The sequence below is a fragment of the Alligator sinensis genome, unplaced genomic scaffold (genome assembly GCF_000455745.1).
Source record: "Alligator sinensis unplaced genomic scaffold, ASM45574v1 scaffold448_1, whole genome shotgun sequence".
Taxonomy (NCBI): domain Eukaryota; kingdom Metazoa; phylum Chordata; order Crocodylia; family Alligatoridae; genus Alligator; species Alligator sinensis.
Window position 1 is genome coordinate 1044912 of NW_005841870.1, and position 12623 is coordinate 1057534.

General features: G+C 42.8%; 1 protein-coding gene across 1 annotated transcript in view; it reads left to right on the forward strand.

The window, feature by feature from the left end:
• CAPN9 (calpain 9) overlaps nucleotides 1–12623 on the forward strand; it is a 48576-nt gene that overhangs the window by 32577 nt on the left and 3376 nt on the right. Inside the window, exons 12-17 of the mRNA XM_006016979.2 lie at nucleotides 583–619; nucleotides 2160–2240; nucleotides 2349–2406; nucleotides 3646–3710; nucleotides 9972–10040; nucleotides 11633–11711. Of these exons, the coding sequence (XP_006017041.1) occupies nucleotides 583–619; nucleotides 2160–2240; nucleotides 2349–2406; nucleotides 3646–3710; nucleotides 9972–10040; nucleotides 11633–11711 (389 nt within the window). The remainder of the gene's footprint in view (nucleotides 1–582; nucleotides 620–2159; nucleotides 2241–2348; nucleotides 2407–3645; nucleotides 3711–9971; nucleotides 10041–11632; nucleotides 11712–12623) is intronic.

The following is a 12623-nucleotide window of genomic DNA, read 5'->3' on the forward strand; positions in this document are numbered from 1 at the left end:
TGGACCCAGCTGTGCAGGGCTTGGGAATTTGGCAGCAGGGAAGGGATAGCAGTATTAATTACAACCACTCCCCCACTGCCAGATTTCCCACCCTTGTGAAGCCCTGCTGGCTGGATGCCATGGCTCTGCAGGCCAGTTTGGCCTGTGGGCAAGGGGTTGAGCACCCCAGGTTAGATTATAAGGTGCAAATCTACCTTGCCTTCTACTTGAATTCAGACTAACACAGCTAACTATGTCTCTCTGAAGAGTCAGTCACTGCTTCAGGATATATAGAGTTCTTCATGCAGAGTAATGCTCCTATCTGTTTCCTATCTGAATGACATATTTGAATAAAGGGAATAAGTTATTTACAGAAAAAGCCTTTGTACACTGTATGAAGAGTGGAATGAACACTTGTACCATACAAGTCCCACTCAAACTATTTTGTGGGTTGATTAAAATAGTACATGGACCTGAGACTCTATATAAGGGTACATTTTTCCAGAAGTTAATACTTTGTCCCATATTTGCCTCTGAAAAATCTAAACAGAAAGGATTTCCTGCAAAGTCTTTTGTTACTGAATGTAATTTTGTTTCCTTCAGGGATCTGGATGAAAATGTTGCCATTGATCTCCCAGAGGTAAGTATACAGAGCTATGGATTAGTTCAGCATAATCCAGCATGTTTTATTTATACTAGAGGAACATGTATACATCAGACATTTACTGAACAATAAACTAATTAACTGTGCAGTAAACATCTCAGTGTCTACACATGTGCCCCTATTAGGGCACATGAAACTAATAAACTCCACAGCAAGGTTGGGACTTGTAAATACGCACAAAAGGTTGTGCTAGATATATATTGTTCCTGGAGCTTCCTAGGAACAATAAACTGTGGAGTAATAAACTCCACAGTTTATTGCTGTGTATTAATGGCCCATGTAGACGTGCCTTGTTTGGTCAAAGCTGGTTTCTTTCCTAGAATTTTATGCAAGCACTGTTATTTTGTACGTGACTGAAATCTGCTGTTATGTTGGTTGTAATAAAACAACCATAATAATAAAAATAATATTTTTTCATGGGCTTGCTGGTAAATAGCTGGAGCCAGAAGGTAATTAAGGGCTGGATCCTCAGTTGGTATAAATCATCATAGCTCACTATTCAACACTAACAGCTCCCCTGAAGGTGCAGACGGAAGTGCAGCTCCTGGGTCTAACTCATGGCACATCACAGAAAGCACCATGAATTAGACTGATCCTCCTGACACAATAGATGCTAGCTGTTGGGTCACGAGGGTGGGTGATTGAGCTCCAATTTGGAACCAATATAGGGAGAGAGGCTGTGTTTCTTCAGCCTCTTCCCCTAGGTCCTCCCTCCCAGTTTGCATTTTGTCTCAGGATGGGAGAGAAGGCAGGGGAGGGAGGTCCGTTCTGGGGTTTTCCCAGCCACGCTGGAATGGAGAGGTAGGTGGATTGGAGTCCCTTCCAGTGCTGGCTAGGCAACTTTCAGAATGAGCTTCCTCCACTCCCTTCCCCCACTACCATTCTGAAAACAGTCCTGGGAGCAGCACTAGGCTGTGTCAGCTGAGCCCTGCTCCTAGCATATGCAGACAGAAGCTAATGAAGGTGCTTCACTTTGGAGCACCTTCATCTTAACCCTCATGTAATAAGGCTTCAGACTGTGGCAAGATCAGGCCCTTTTAAAGACTTTCAAGGGCCAGATGGGGCATACATTGTCAGTTCTGTCTGTGCCTTGAGCCTTTAGTAAGCTACTATATAGAATCCTATTACACAATGAAAGTCTAAGAACTCCCAAATATGTATGTACATTCAACTACCCACACACACTTATTCATGGGATATTGTGGGGTGAGAAATATCAACACATTTATGATAAGTCAGTAAGCAGTTTTTGCTTTTGAACATTCAAGTGTCATTCTCCTTAGCAGTAAGTAAAAGCACCGACAATAAGAAATGAAAGGTAATCATTGCTAATGCACTTGAAGACAGGGAGGGTTAAGACTTTCATTCCAAGCGAAATAAAATCATAAATGCATTTCTCTTGTCAAGATACAGAGGATTTTTCAATGCCCTGCTATTGAAAAATAGGTAAAAATCTACACATGAGAGCAAGTTTTATTTATTTATTTATTTAAATATTTCTCCATTTTTGTTGTAGCCCCCTAATCCAGCCGTAACCCAACAGGAAACTGATGAGGAAAAACAATTCCGGGCACTGTTTGAACAAATTTCAGGAGAGGTGAGTGAAAAATCACAGATGTCCTGCAAAAATCACAAATGTACTGCAAATATAGTGACCCAATATAGAGACATAACAGTAACCACTGCTGTCATTTTACAACTTTAGGACCTGGAGATATCTGCAGAGGAACTTGAAAATGTTCTGAATGCGGTATTGAAAAAAAGTAAGTGTCAGTACTAAACACATTTGCACTGAAACTGGGCAAAGCTCCCATGCGCCTTTCACACAAGGATTTCTAAATACCTTATAAATGTGATCATTTTACCATTTCCATTTGGGAGAAATGAGGCTCAGTTTAGCAATTAGCAACATGTCACATAGTAAATCAATGGTAGTGTCAAGAACAGGATCCAAGTTCCCTGATCCAACCACTAGTATACCCTATTTCCTGAAAGACCCAGTGTGGTAAAGGCCTTTAAGAAATGTTCAGCACACCCAGTTCCTTTGTAAGTCTCTTCTTATCTAGGAAAGAGGGAGGAGTGTACAGCCTCCCCTCTCTCCTGGGATGCTTTCCCCAGTCCAGGATTCCCAGCTGTTTGTCAAGGAGACTGCATTTTCCTCTCTGTTTCTCTATATCCCAAAGAAGAGTCAGCTGGAAACTTTCCTAACCTAGCTTTGCCATTGAAGGGAGAACTCAAGCCTAGCCTGCTCTGGGGACTCCAGTCTCAAGTCCTAAGCATCATGTCAGCAGTATGTGTTTGACAGATCCCAGCCTTCCTCCCTCAGGTCACATTTTCCCCTTTTTCGACTGCATCCTTTCCTCCACAGATATTTTAAGAAGCCCGAGCTGGAGTGGGGTAGTACTGGCCTACAAGAGTTCTCTTACAAGTCTTAACTGGTGGACACTATTGTACTCATGGGATCAATTTTTTTCTACAAGCAAAATATTAGAAAATAAATTCTCAGGACCTGAGCCCACACCCACTAAAGCCAATAATAGTAGATTTCATTAAATTCCCAGGAAGAGTATTTGACTTTGGATCAGATGCTCATTTTTAAGGAGTCATTCAAGTGTAAATGTAACACCCTTCAAGTGAAACACAAAAATAAATAGAACCCCCACCCTGTCACTCCTGCTCTGCAGCCTCAGATTGTCAAGATGGTAAAGTTCCCTGACTGATTGTTAATGAAACTCCAGTTTATTTTTCCCAAATCTAGCCCTGCAGGCCTTACTCTTAATAAGTAGGGATATTAAATGAGACTTTCACTGAAGTCAGTAGGGTTGCTCCTGTGTGCAAGATTTATAAATTTGGCCCCTGTGGTTCACTCCTTTCCAATTAGATGTAATATTTTAGCATGTTCTCTTTGCTAATGAATGCATTACATTTCTTTATGCTGTTAGACATTTTTAGATTGTTGTTTTTCTGCCCAGTGATGTATTTCTTATTTCATCTTTTCACAGCAAAGAGTATCAAATTCAAGAAATTAAGCCTCATTTCATGCAGAAACATTATTTCTCTTATGGATGTATCCTTTCAAATGTTATGGGAATACTTCCAGGCTCAAAGCCAAGCTGATACTGAATATGTATGAGTGCCTGTAGCTGTCTTCCCTGTTCCTAAGGCTAAGGATGTGCATGGTACTGCAATGAGGTGGAGGTACACTAAGTGCAGCAAATAAATGTAAACGTTATAGCCCAGCATAAACTACTGAAACTTATGGTGGGACTTTTCAGAAACACTCAGCTTTTACTACAGGCATCAGTGGGAACTGACTTTAGTGGGAATAGAGGTAGGCAAATAGAGGTACTCTAGTGCTGAGCACTTCTGAAAAACTCACCCCTTTGATTTATATTTAAGATGTGGATAGTTGAACTACTGAGCTGCAAGCTGGAAAACCTGGGAATCTCTCTCAGCTAGATCCTTGCACTGAGGTTCATAGCAAATACCTTTCTTTTTAATTGCTTGGTTACTACTGAAGCTTTTTGATTCTCCAGCTTGAATGACCGGATGCCCATTTATCTAATCCTTTACTATAGTTGGCAAAGCAACAGTAATGTTAACGTGGTATCTGGCTCCTGCTTGCTCTATCTGAGCCTATCTAGCCACTAAGTTCTTTCCTTTTTTGCTTTTGTTTAACTTTTCCTTGAATAGATGACAGATCCCCATGAGTATTTGCAATAAAAAAATAAAACAAAAACAACGTTATTTCCTCTGGGATACAGCTGCAAAATCAAAGCTCAACCCATGTTGGTCAAATGTAGTTTCTAAAGTTGGTGCAGTGTAGTGTAAGGTTGGAATGAAGTTGCAGTCACAATGCTCCAAGACGTATGCAAGAGGAAAGGGTTGTTGTGGGTGATATCTTTTATTGGATCGACTGCACAGTTGGGATAGACACAGACAAGCTTTCAAATGCAGGATATTAATCCTTTTCCTTGCCTCCTCCTAAAGTTGGTGAAATTATCAAGCAAAATTCTGTCTAATTTTGAGCAAACCAGGGAAAATTTATTCTTGTGCACCAAAAGCAAGTGGAGCTTAGTCAAAACAGTGCTGTACACAGAATTCATAGCAAATGTAAGGAGGGGTGAGCCAGCATGAGTCTAAATCACATGAAACATTTGCGCAGACCCCCTCTATTATATTCTACTAAATGTACAAGTTACAGTCTTCCATGGCTCAAAGTTTTAAAACTTGATGTGTAAAGTTAGACACCTATATCCACAATGAGGCACCTAAATGCATACCCTGATTTTCAGAAGTGCCGAAGTACCTTTATTAGTTTCCGTTTCATAGTTTTGCAGTGTTTAGGGTCGGAAGGGACCTAAACAGATCATTAGGTCTGACGCCCTGCCCCAGGTAGGAACAGGTGCTGGGATCATATCACCCCAGCCAAATATCTGTCCAGCCTCCCCTTGAAGACCCCCACGGTAGGAGAGAGCACCACCACCCTTGGGAGTCTACTCCAGAGCCTGGCAGCCCTGACTGTAAAGTAATGTCTCCTGATGTCCAGCCTGAACCTGCCTTCTAACAATTTGTAGCCATTATTCCTAGTTACCCCAGGGGGTGCCCGGGGGAACAGAGCCTCCCCCAATTTCTGCTGGTCCCTGCTGGTGAGTTTGTAAACAGCCACCAGATCTCCTCTCAGCCTTCTCTTGTGGAGGCTGAATAGATTCAGGCCCTTCAGCCTCTCTTGGGAGGCCCTGCCCAGCTTCCCCTTGACCATGCGAGTGGCCCTCCTCTGGCCCCTCTCGATGCTAGCCACATCCCTCTTGAAGTGCGGTGCCCAGAACTGGACACAGAACTCCAACTGCAGTTTGACAAATGCCACATAGAGGGGAAGGATCACCTCCCTGGACCTGCTTGTGATGCATCTGTAGATGCACAATAAGGTGCAGTTAGCCTTACTGACGGCTTCCTTGCATTGGAGGGTCATGTCCATCCTGGAGTCAACAATGACTCCAAAATCCCTTTCTGCCACTGTTTTGCCAAGAGGGGTGTTCCCCAGCCTATAGGTGTGTTGCTGGTTCCTTCTCCTTAGATGCACCACCTTGCTCTTGTCTGCGTTGAATTTCATCCTATTCTCATCTGCCCACCTCTGCAACCTGTCTAGATCTAGCTGGATTCTGTCCCTACCCTCCAGCGTGCCCGCCTCGCCCCACAACTTGGTGTCATCAGTGGATATGGACAGTGTGCTTTCCACACCCACATCCAGATCGCTGATAAAGATGTTGAACAGTACAGACCCCAGAACTAAACCCTGGGGGACTCCACTGCCCACATCCCTCCAGGTTGAAAACGACCCATCCACCACCACTCTCTGGGTGCAACTATCTAGTCCATTTGCCACCCATCTGACTGTGTAGGCATCAGTGCTTCAGTCACCTAGTTTTTTTAAGAGAATGTGGTGGGAAACAATGTCAAAGGCCTTCTTGAAGTCCAGGAAGATGACATCCACCTCGATGCCTTCGTCCAGGGACTTTGTGACCTGATCATAGAAGGAAACCAGGTTAGTCAGGCAGGATCTGCCCTCAATGAACCCATGTTGGTTGCCCCTGAGCATTACCTCCCCTGCTGGGCCCTTGCAGATGTGCTCCTTGATAATTTTCTCAAAGGTCTTCCCAAGGACCGAGGTGAGACTAACTGGCCTATAGTTACCCGGGTCCTCTTTTCTCCCCTTCTTGTAAATGGGGACCACATTGGCCCTTTTCCAATCCCCTGCTACCTGGCCAGAGTCCCATGAGCATTCATAAAGCCGTACCAGGGGCCCCGCTATGACCCCCGCCAATTCCCTCAGCACCCTTGGGTGGAGAGCATCTGGACCTACTGATTTAAGCACATCCAGCCCCTCCAAAAGTTCCTTAACTAGGTCATCCCTGACTCTAGGCATGGCGGTGCCTCCCCTGGGTCCATCTGTAATCCTAGTGGGGGAGGATTGTGCGTGTCCAGAGCCACTTAACATCAGACCAAACAAGTAGGTGCTTAAATTATGGGCTGAGAAAATTATCCAGGAGCACATCTGCGAGGGACCAGCAGGGGAGATTATGCTCAGGGGCAACCAACATGGGTTCATTAGGGGCAGGTCCTGTCAGACCAACCTGGTTTCCTTTTATGATCAGGTCACAAAATCCTTGGATGCAGGTGTCATGGTGGATGTCGTCTTTCTGGACTTGAGGAAGGCCTTTGACACTGTCTCTCACCCCATTCTCATTAAAAAACTAGGCGACTGTGGCATTGATGCCTACACAGTCAGATGGGTCACAAATTGGCTAAAGGGCCGCACCCAGAGAGTGGTGGTAGACAGCTCATTTTCGACCTGGAGGGATGTGGGCAGTGTAGTCCCCCAGGGCTCAGTCCTGGGGCCTGTAGTGTTCAACATCTTTATCAGTGACTTGGACGAGTGGGTGAGAAGCACCTTGTTCAAATTCGTGGATGACACTAAGATGTGGGGAGAGGTGGGCATGCTAGAAGGGACAGACAGGCTACAACTAGATCTGGACAGGTTACGGGGTGGGCGGATGAAAATAGGATGGGATTCAATACTGACAAGTCCCTGCACCCGGGGAGGAAGAACCAGCAGCATACCTATAGGCTGGGGAACTCCCTTCTCGTCAGTGCAGAGGCAGAAAGGGATCTTAGAGTCATTATTGATTCCAAGATGAACATGGGCCGCCAATGTGGGGACGCAGTCAGTAAGTCTAACCGCACCTTGTCATGCATCCACAGATGCATCACGAGCAGGTCCAAGGAGGTGATCCTCCCCCTCTATGTGGCGCTGGTCAGACCGCAGTTGGAGTACTGAGTCCAGTTCTGGGCACTGCACTTCAGGAGGGATGTGGACAGCATTGAGAGGGTCCAGAGGAGGGCCACTCGCATGGTCAGGGCAGCAGGGCAGGCCCTATGAGGAGAGGCTACGGGACCTGAACCTGTTCAGCCTCCACAAGAGAAGGCTGAGAGGGGATCTGGTGGCTATCTATAAACTTACTAGGGGGGACCAGCGAGGAATGGGAAAGGCCCTGTTCCCCTGAGCATTACGCAGAGTAACAAGGAATAGCAGCCACGAGTTGATTGAGATTAGGTTCAGGCTAAACATCAGGAGGCATTACTTTACAGTCAGGGTGGCTAGGAGCTGGAACCAACTTCCAAGGGAAGTGGTGCTCTCTCCTACCTTGGGGGTCTTCAAAAGGAGGCTAGACAGTCACCTAGCTGGGGTCATATGATCCCAGTATTCATTCCTGCCCATGGCAGGGGGTCAGACTTGATGATCTGCTCAGGTCCCTTCTGACACTACCAACTATGAAATTAGGCATGACTGCCTGATTTTGAACATTTAAGAACATAAGAATTGCCATTTACTGGGTCAAACCATAGGTACATCTAGCCTAGTCTCCTGTGTCACACAGGGGCTGTTTGATCTCTGTTATCATTGGACAGAGTCCACTGGCTCCTTGGACTCATTGGACAGCTAGCAGGTGCTTTCTAGTGTTCTCTGCTTGGTGCCCCCACTTATCACGCTAGCTGTAAAATTCTGACCTCACTCCCATCCATGTTATGTCTTTTGTTGTCCCCAGAAATCAGTTGTTGTCTACCTAGTGGCCTCCTTTTCTAAGAGAGATTTATAATGTTTCCTTGTGGGCATTTGCCCACATTCCTTAGGCAATAATTTGGCCTGTCACACAGTGGCAGAGTGGATGCTAAAAGGGAGCATGAAGTGGGTATGACCAGGGGGTTTTTCCACTGTTCCTCTCTCACTTGCAGCCTCCAGAATTTAAGGTCTAGGAAGTTTGATTCAAAGGCCTTATCACTGACTCTCATGCTCAATAGCTACTGATGCTCCTTTCCTCCAAGAATTTGTCCAATCCCTTTTTGAATCTGGCTAAACTGTCAGTTTCTACAATATCTTGTGGCAATGAGTTCCATACTTCAATTACACACTGCGTGAAAAAGAACTTCCTATTGTTAGTTTAAACTTACTACCTACCAGTTTCATTTTATGACTCCTGGTTCTTGTATTGTTAGAGATAGTAGATAATAAATCCCTATTTCCTTTCTCTTCACCATTTAGTATTTTGTAAATACTTATCATGTCCCTCCTCAAGTGTCTCTTTTCTAAACTGAATAGTCTTAACCCCTTTGGTCTCTTCTTATGTGAAACCCCCTCCATACCACTAATCATCCTTGTTGCCCCTCTCTGGACCTTCTCTAGTACTTCTATATTCTTTTTGAGGCGTGGGGACCAGAACTGGGCACAGTATTCAAGGTATGGATGTATCATAGGTTTATAGAGGGGCATAATAATACTTTCAATTTTGTTTACAATTCCCGTCTTAATAAACCCTAACATTTTGTTTGCCTTGTTGACTGACAGTTGCTGAATACTAAGGTGATGTTTTTAGCAAACTGTCCACAATGACTCCCAGGTCTCTTTTCTGTGTGGTAACAGCTAATGTAGAGTCCATTATTTGAGCCTATATGAATGTTTTCTGCATAGATGGGCATTACAGGAGGGCTCTGTCACAAAAAATAAACATGGAAAGGTTAGGCGGTGGGGAAGGAGGTAGAAAAAATGGTCAACAAGTCCAGCAGTCCCTGCTTATACTAAATTTCCAAACAGGGCCCCATGCTGTGTATTTCCTGGGATGTTGAATATTCTCAAACTCCCATGGAAATCAGCCCTTTGCAAGGTCAAGACCCTCAGAAACGAGCAAAAGCTGAACAGATTTTAACCCACGTGACAAAGGGGAAAGTTCAGACAAGTCTAGATCCCTGTCTATGAAAACTACCACAGCTTTCGACAACAGAAGTCCCAAACACTAACTGCCAGAGTCCATTAGCTTTAGTCTACGAATAAACCTATTATTTTTTTACAGGGTCAGCATTGGTTGAATCTGGCCTTAAGTTAGCAAGTCATAGTGAACTGGTCAAGCAATTCCTGTAGCATATAGTAGTATTTTTTATCAGATAACTGAATTCCCTGAGTCACTTACTGCCAATCTAAATCCAAAGATGCTCTTGCTTTGGAATAGTTTGTTTCCCCATTATTTCCATGAAGTCTGCATTATTTAGCTAGCTTATTAGTTATTACCATTTAATGTTCCACTAGATTTCTAACTGCAGTCATTGTCATTTTTTGAGCTACTCTACAACAAATATCACAGTATTGGACTAGGCAGCATGCCAAGCTCCCTAGTGTAGGTAATATTATCTATGTAAGGGTACAACACTGAATAATTTTTAGGAAACAAGGAATTTCTCTTAACCAGATTTTTTTCCTTAACGTGGGCCATAACAGTCCAGTGGTAATGGGAAGTTGGGATTTAATGAATTCAAGATTTTCTGGGATAAACTAAAGAAGTGGATAGTATGTGATTATATTCATCCTATAGCATCTTTTTTTCTAATTTATTTTGTTATATATTAATCGTTTATGTTATTATTTGTTATTTATTATAATTGATATGATTATTGCAGTAAAAAAAATTAAGAACCATGTATTTAAAAGCACAACATTAATACCAGCATTTAGAACATGAGTTCTTAAAAGCATTTTTATGTCTGGAGAAAATGAGATGGTTATAGTTTTCCAGACCCTGAACCATAATGTCTTGCTGAAAATATCAGAGATTATTATAAACAGAAAGAACTACGTTTGAGGTAAGGAATTTCAGAAATGTACTTTCCTGGACTCTAATCAAAATAAAACTTAAGAGGATTCCATTACTCTTGATTTGCACAAGAAGAAAGTGCTGACTCACCACTTGTGGGAAATAATTATTTGAGGAGTCAGTACATTGTCACTGCTTATCTATTTAGAGATCAAGACTTTTAAGGTTTGAAACAGTATTAACCAATTAAGTCCCAGGCCTACAAACACTTGCATGTGCTTAACTTTAGTTAGGCAACCAATTAGCTCAGTTGGTTAGAGTTCCATTACTTATAGTAATAAATTTAAGCATGTGAATATACATCAGTAAGATGGGCAGCTGAAATTGTGTATGCAAATAAGGCATCATAATTGTTTCCCCGTGGGGTTTAATTGTCTACTCCAAATTCATGCTGTAGCCAAGCATGTGAAATATGTAATTCTCTGCTTCCTGGAGGTCTTATAAGAAGTCACAATAGTTTTCTTCTGGGTCATTGACTTAATCTCTCCTTTAATTACAAGTTTTAAAAAATGATTTATTAAGATATAAATGGAGAGATTTCCAGATATTACTGATGAATGCAGTTAGAGTGATTGTAACAGTAGCTCCAACTCATCCATAATGCAAAGATCAATGTTTATTGTCCCATAAAGAAAATATGGACTGTAAATTCAACTTCATAAATATTTAACATTTGGGTCACATACCCTAAATCAATTTTTCCAATCTTCACAATTATCAAGATATTTGGTGATTTTCTAAAAGCTTCAGTGACAAGTGACTACATGAGAATCTTCATTTTGTATCTAAAAGTTTTGTATCTTTTTTTCTGTTTCTACCTTCATTGTTGTAGAGAAATATAGAAAGAGAATGAACCTTACAGGTTCAGAAACCAAATTTTAAAAAAAAAGATTTTTTTTAAAAATTGACAATTTTACAGAGGCCAACCAATTATTTTTGAATACTTCAGGTTGAAAATATGGACTGATTTTTCACCACAATCTGCTTCGTACAACAATGAGAGATGGATCTCAGATCTGTCTTCAGTTCCATACTTGGACTGAATCCAGACTAAAGTCTAACATAGACCTAGAAAGAACTACCTGGTTCACCAGATCCACTCCTTTGTGCTGGCTGGTAACTTTGCAATAGGCCTTAAATCCAAAAGGGTTCAGTCAACTTATGCTACCTTTGTAAAAAGCAGGTGTCTAGAAAACCATATATAAACTATTTCTGCATGTGTTTCAGCTGTGCTAGAAGATTCCTTTATATAACTCATTGCTGAAATTGCTACATTTTTCCCATGCAGAACATCTTTCTTCTTTTTGACTTGGATAAATCTGGAACCATGTCCTCCTATGAGCTTCGTAACGCCCTGAAAGCTTCAGGTAACAGGAATGTTCAGTCTTATCTGGGGAAAAAGCAGAAACTAACCAACTTGTAGGGCAGATCATCAGCTACCAAGGGAGCTCTGAGAACGAACATCAGCTGTCTGATAGTAAAGACTAGATCCAAAAAAAGGACTTAAGTGGAACTTAAGCACCTTGGTCTAATCTGTGACCCTGGTAACTCCCAGTCAGCTGCTGCCAAACCCTGACAGTGCTCAACAGAATAGGGCTGCAGCTGCCACCATCTTTTAAAACAAGTGGTGATGATGCTGCCATTCCCTTCCTCATGTGTTTAGATAGTGGTTAAAGGATTCACCCCAAAAGTGGGAGACCTGAGTTTAATTTCCTTCTCTTCCTGAAAGGATTCAAATACATATGGTTTTAGGAGAGTGCCCAGACTAAGGGCTATTCTGGGCAGAGGTGCTCTCTCTACCCTCCAGCTGAATGTGCTGCAAGTAGCAAAAAAGTCAAGATTCACTGGGCCAAGAGGACAGCACAAGAGAGAGCCTGACCTTGTGCCCTAGTGGGCAGGCCCTCCCTGGTTCTGTTCCCATGGCCTTGTGCATCATTTATCTGATAGTTTGGTTGAGCACTTGAGGGAAAGTGGGTTATCTATATGAATTGCTCATTAGGTGAGAATTTGGGTGAGTTGTACAATGACCCATTCATCTATTTCCAAAAAACAAACTTTGATAAAACAGTTGTGCTTGTCTTCTGACCAACTTGCAAATGAGTCTTTATGAGGAGACATTTCCTTGTTTTGATCCAAAGACTGCCTGCTTTAAGACACCTGCTATAAGTAAACCTTTGAGCCAACACAGAGCACCACTGAAATGCACACAGGCACAGCAAGTGACCACAGAGAGGAAGGTGCAGCATGGGGGGGGGGGGGGGGTAAAAACAGGGGTGCGG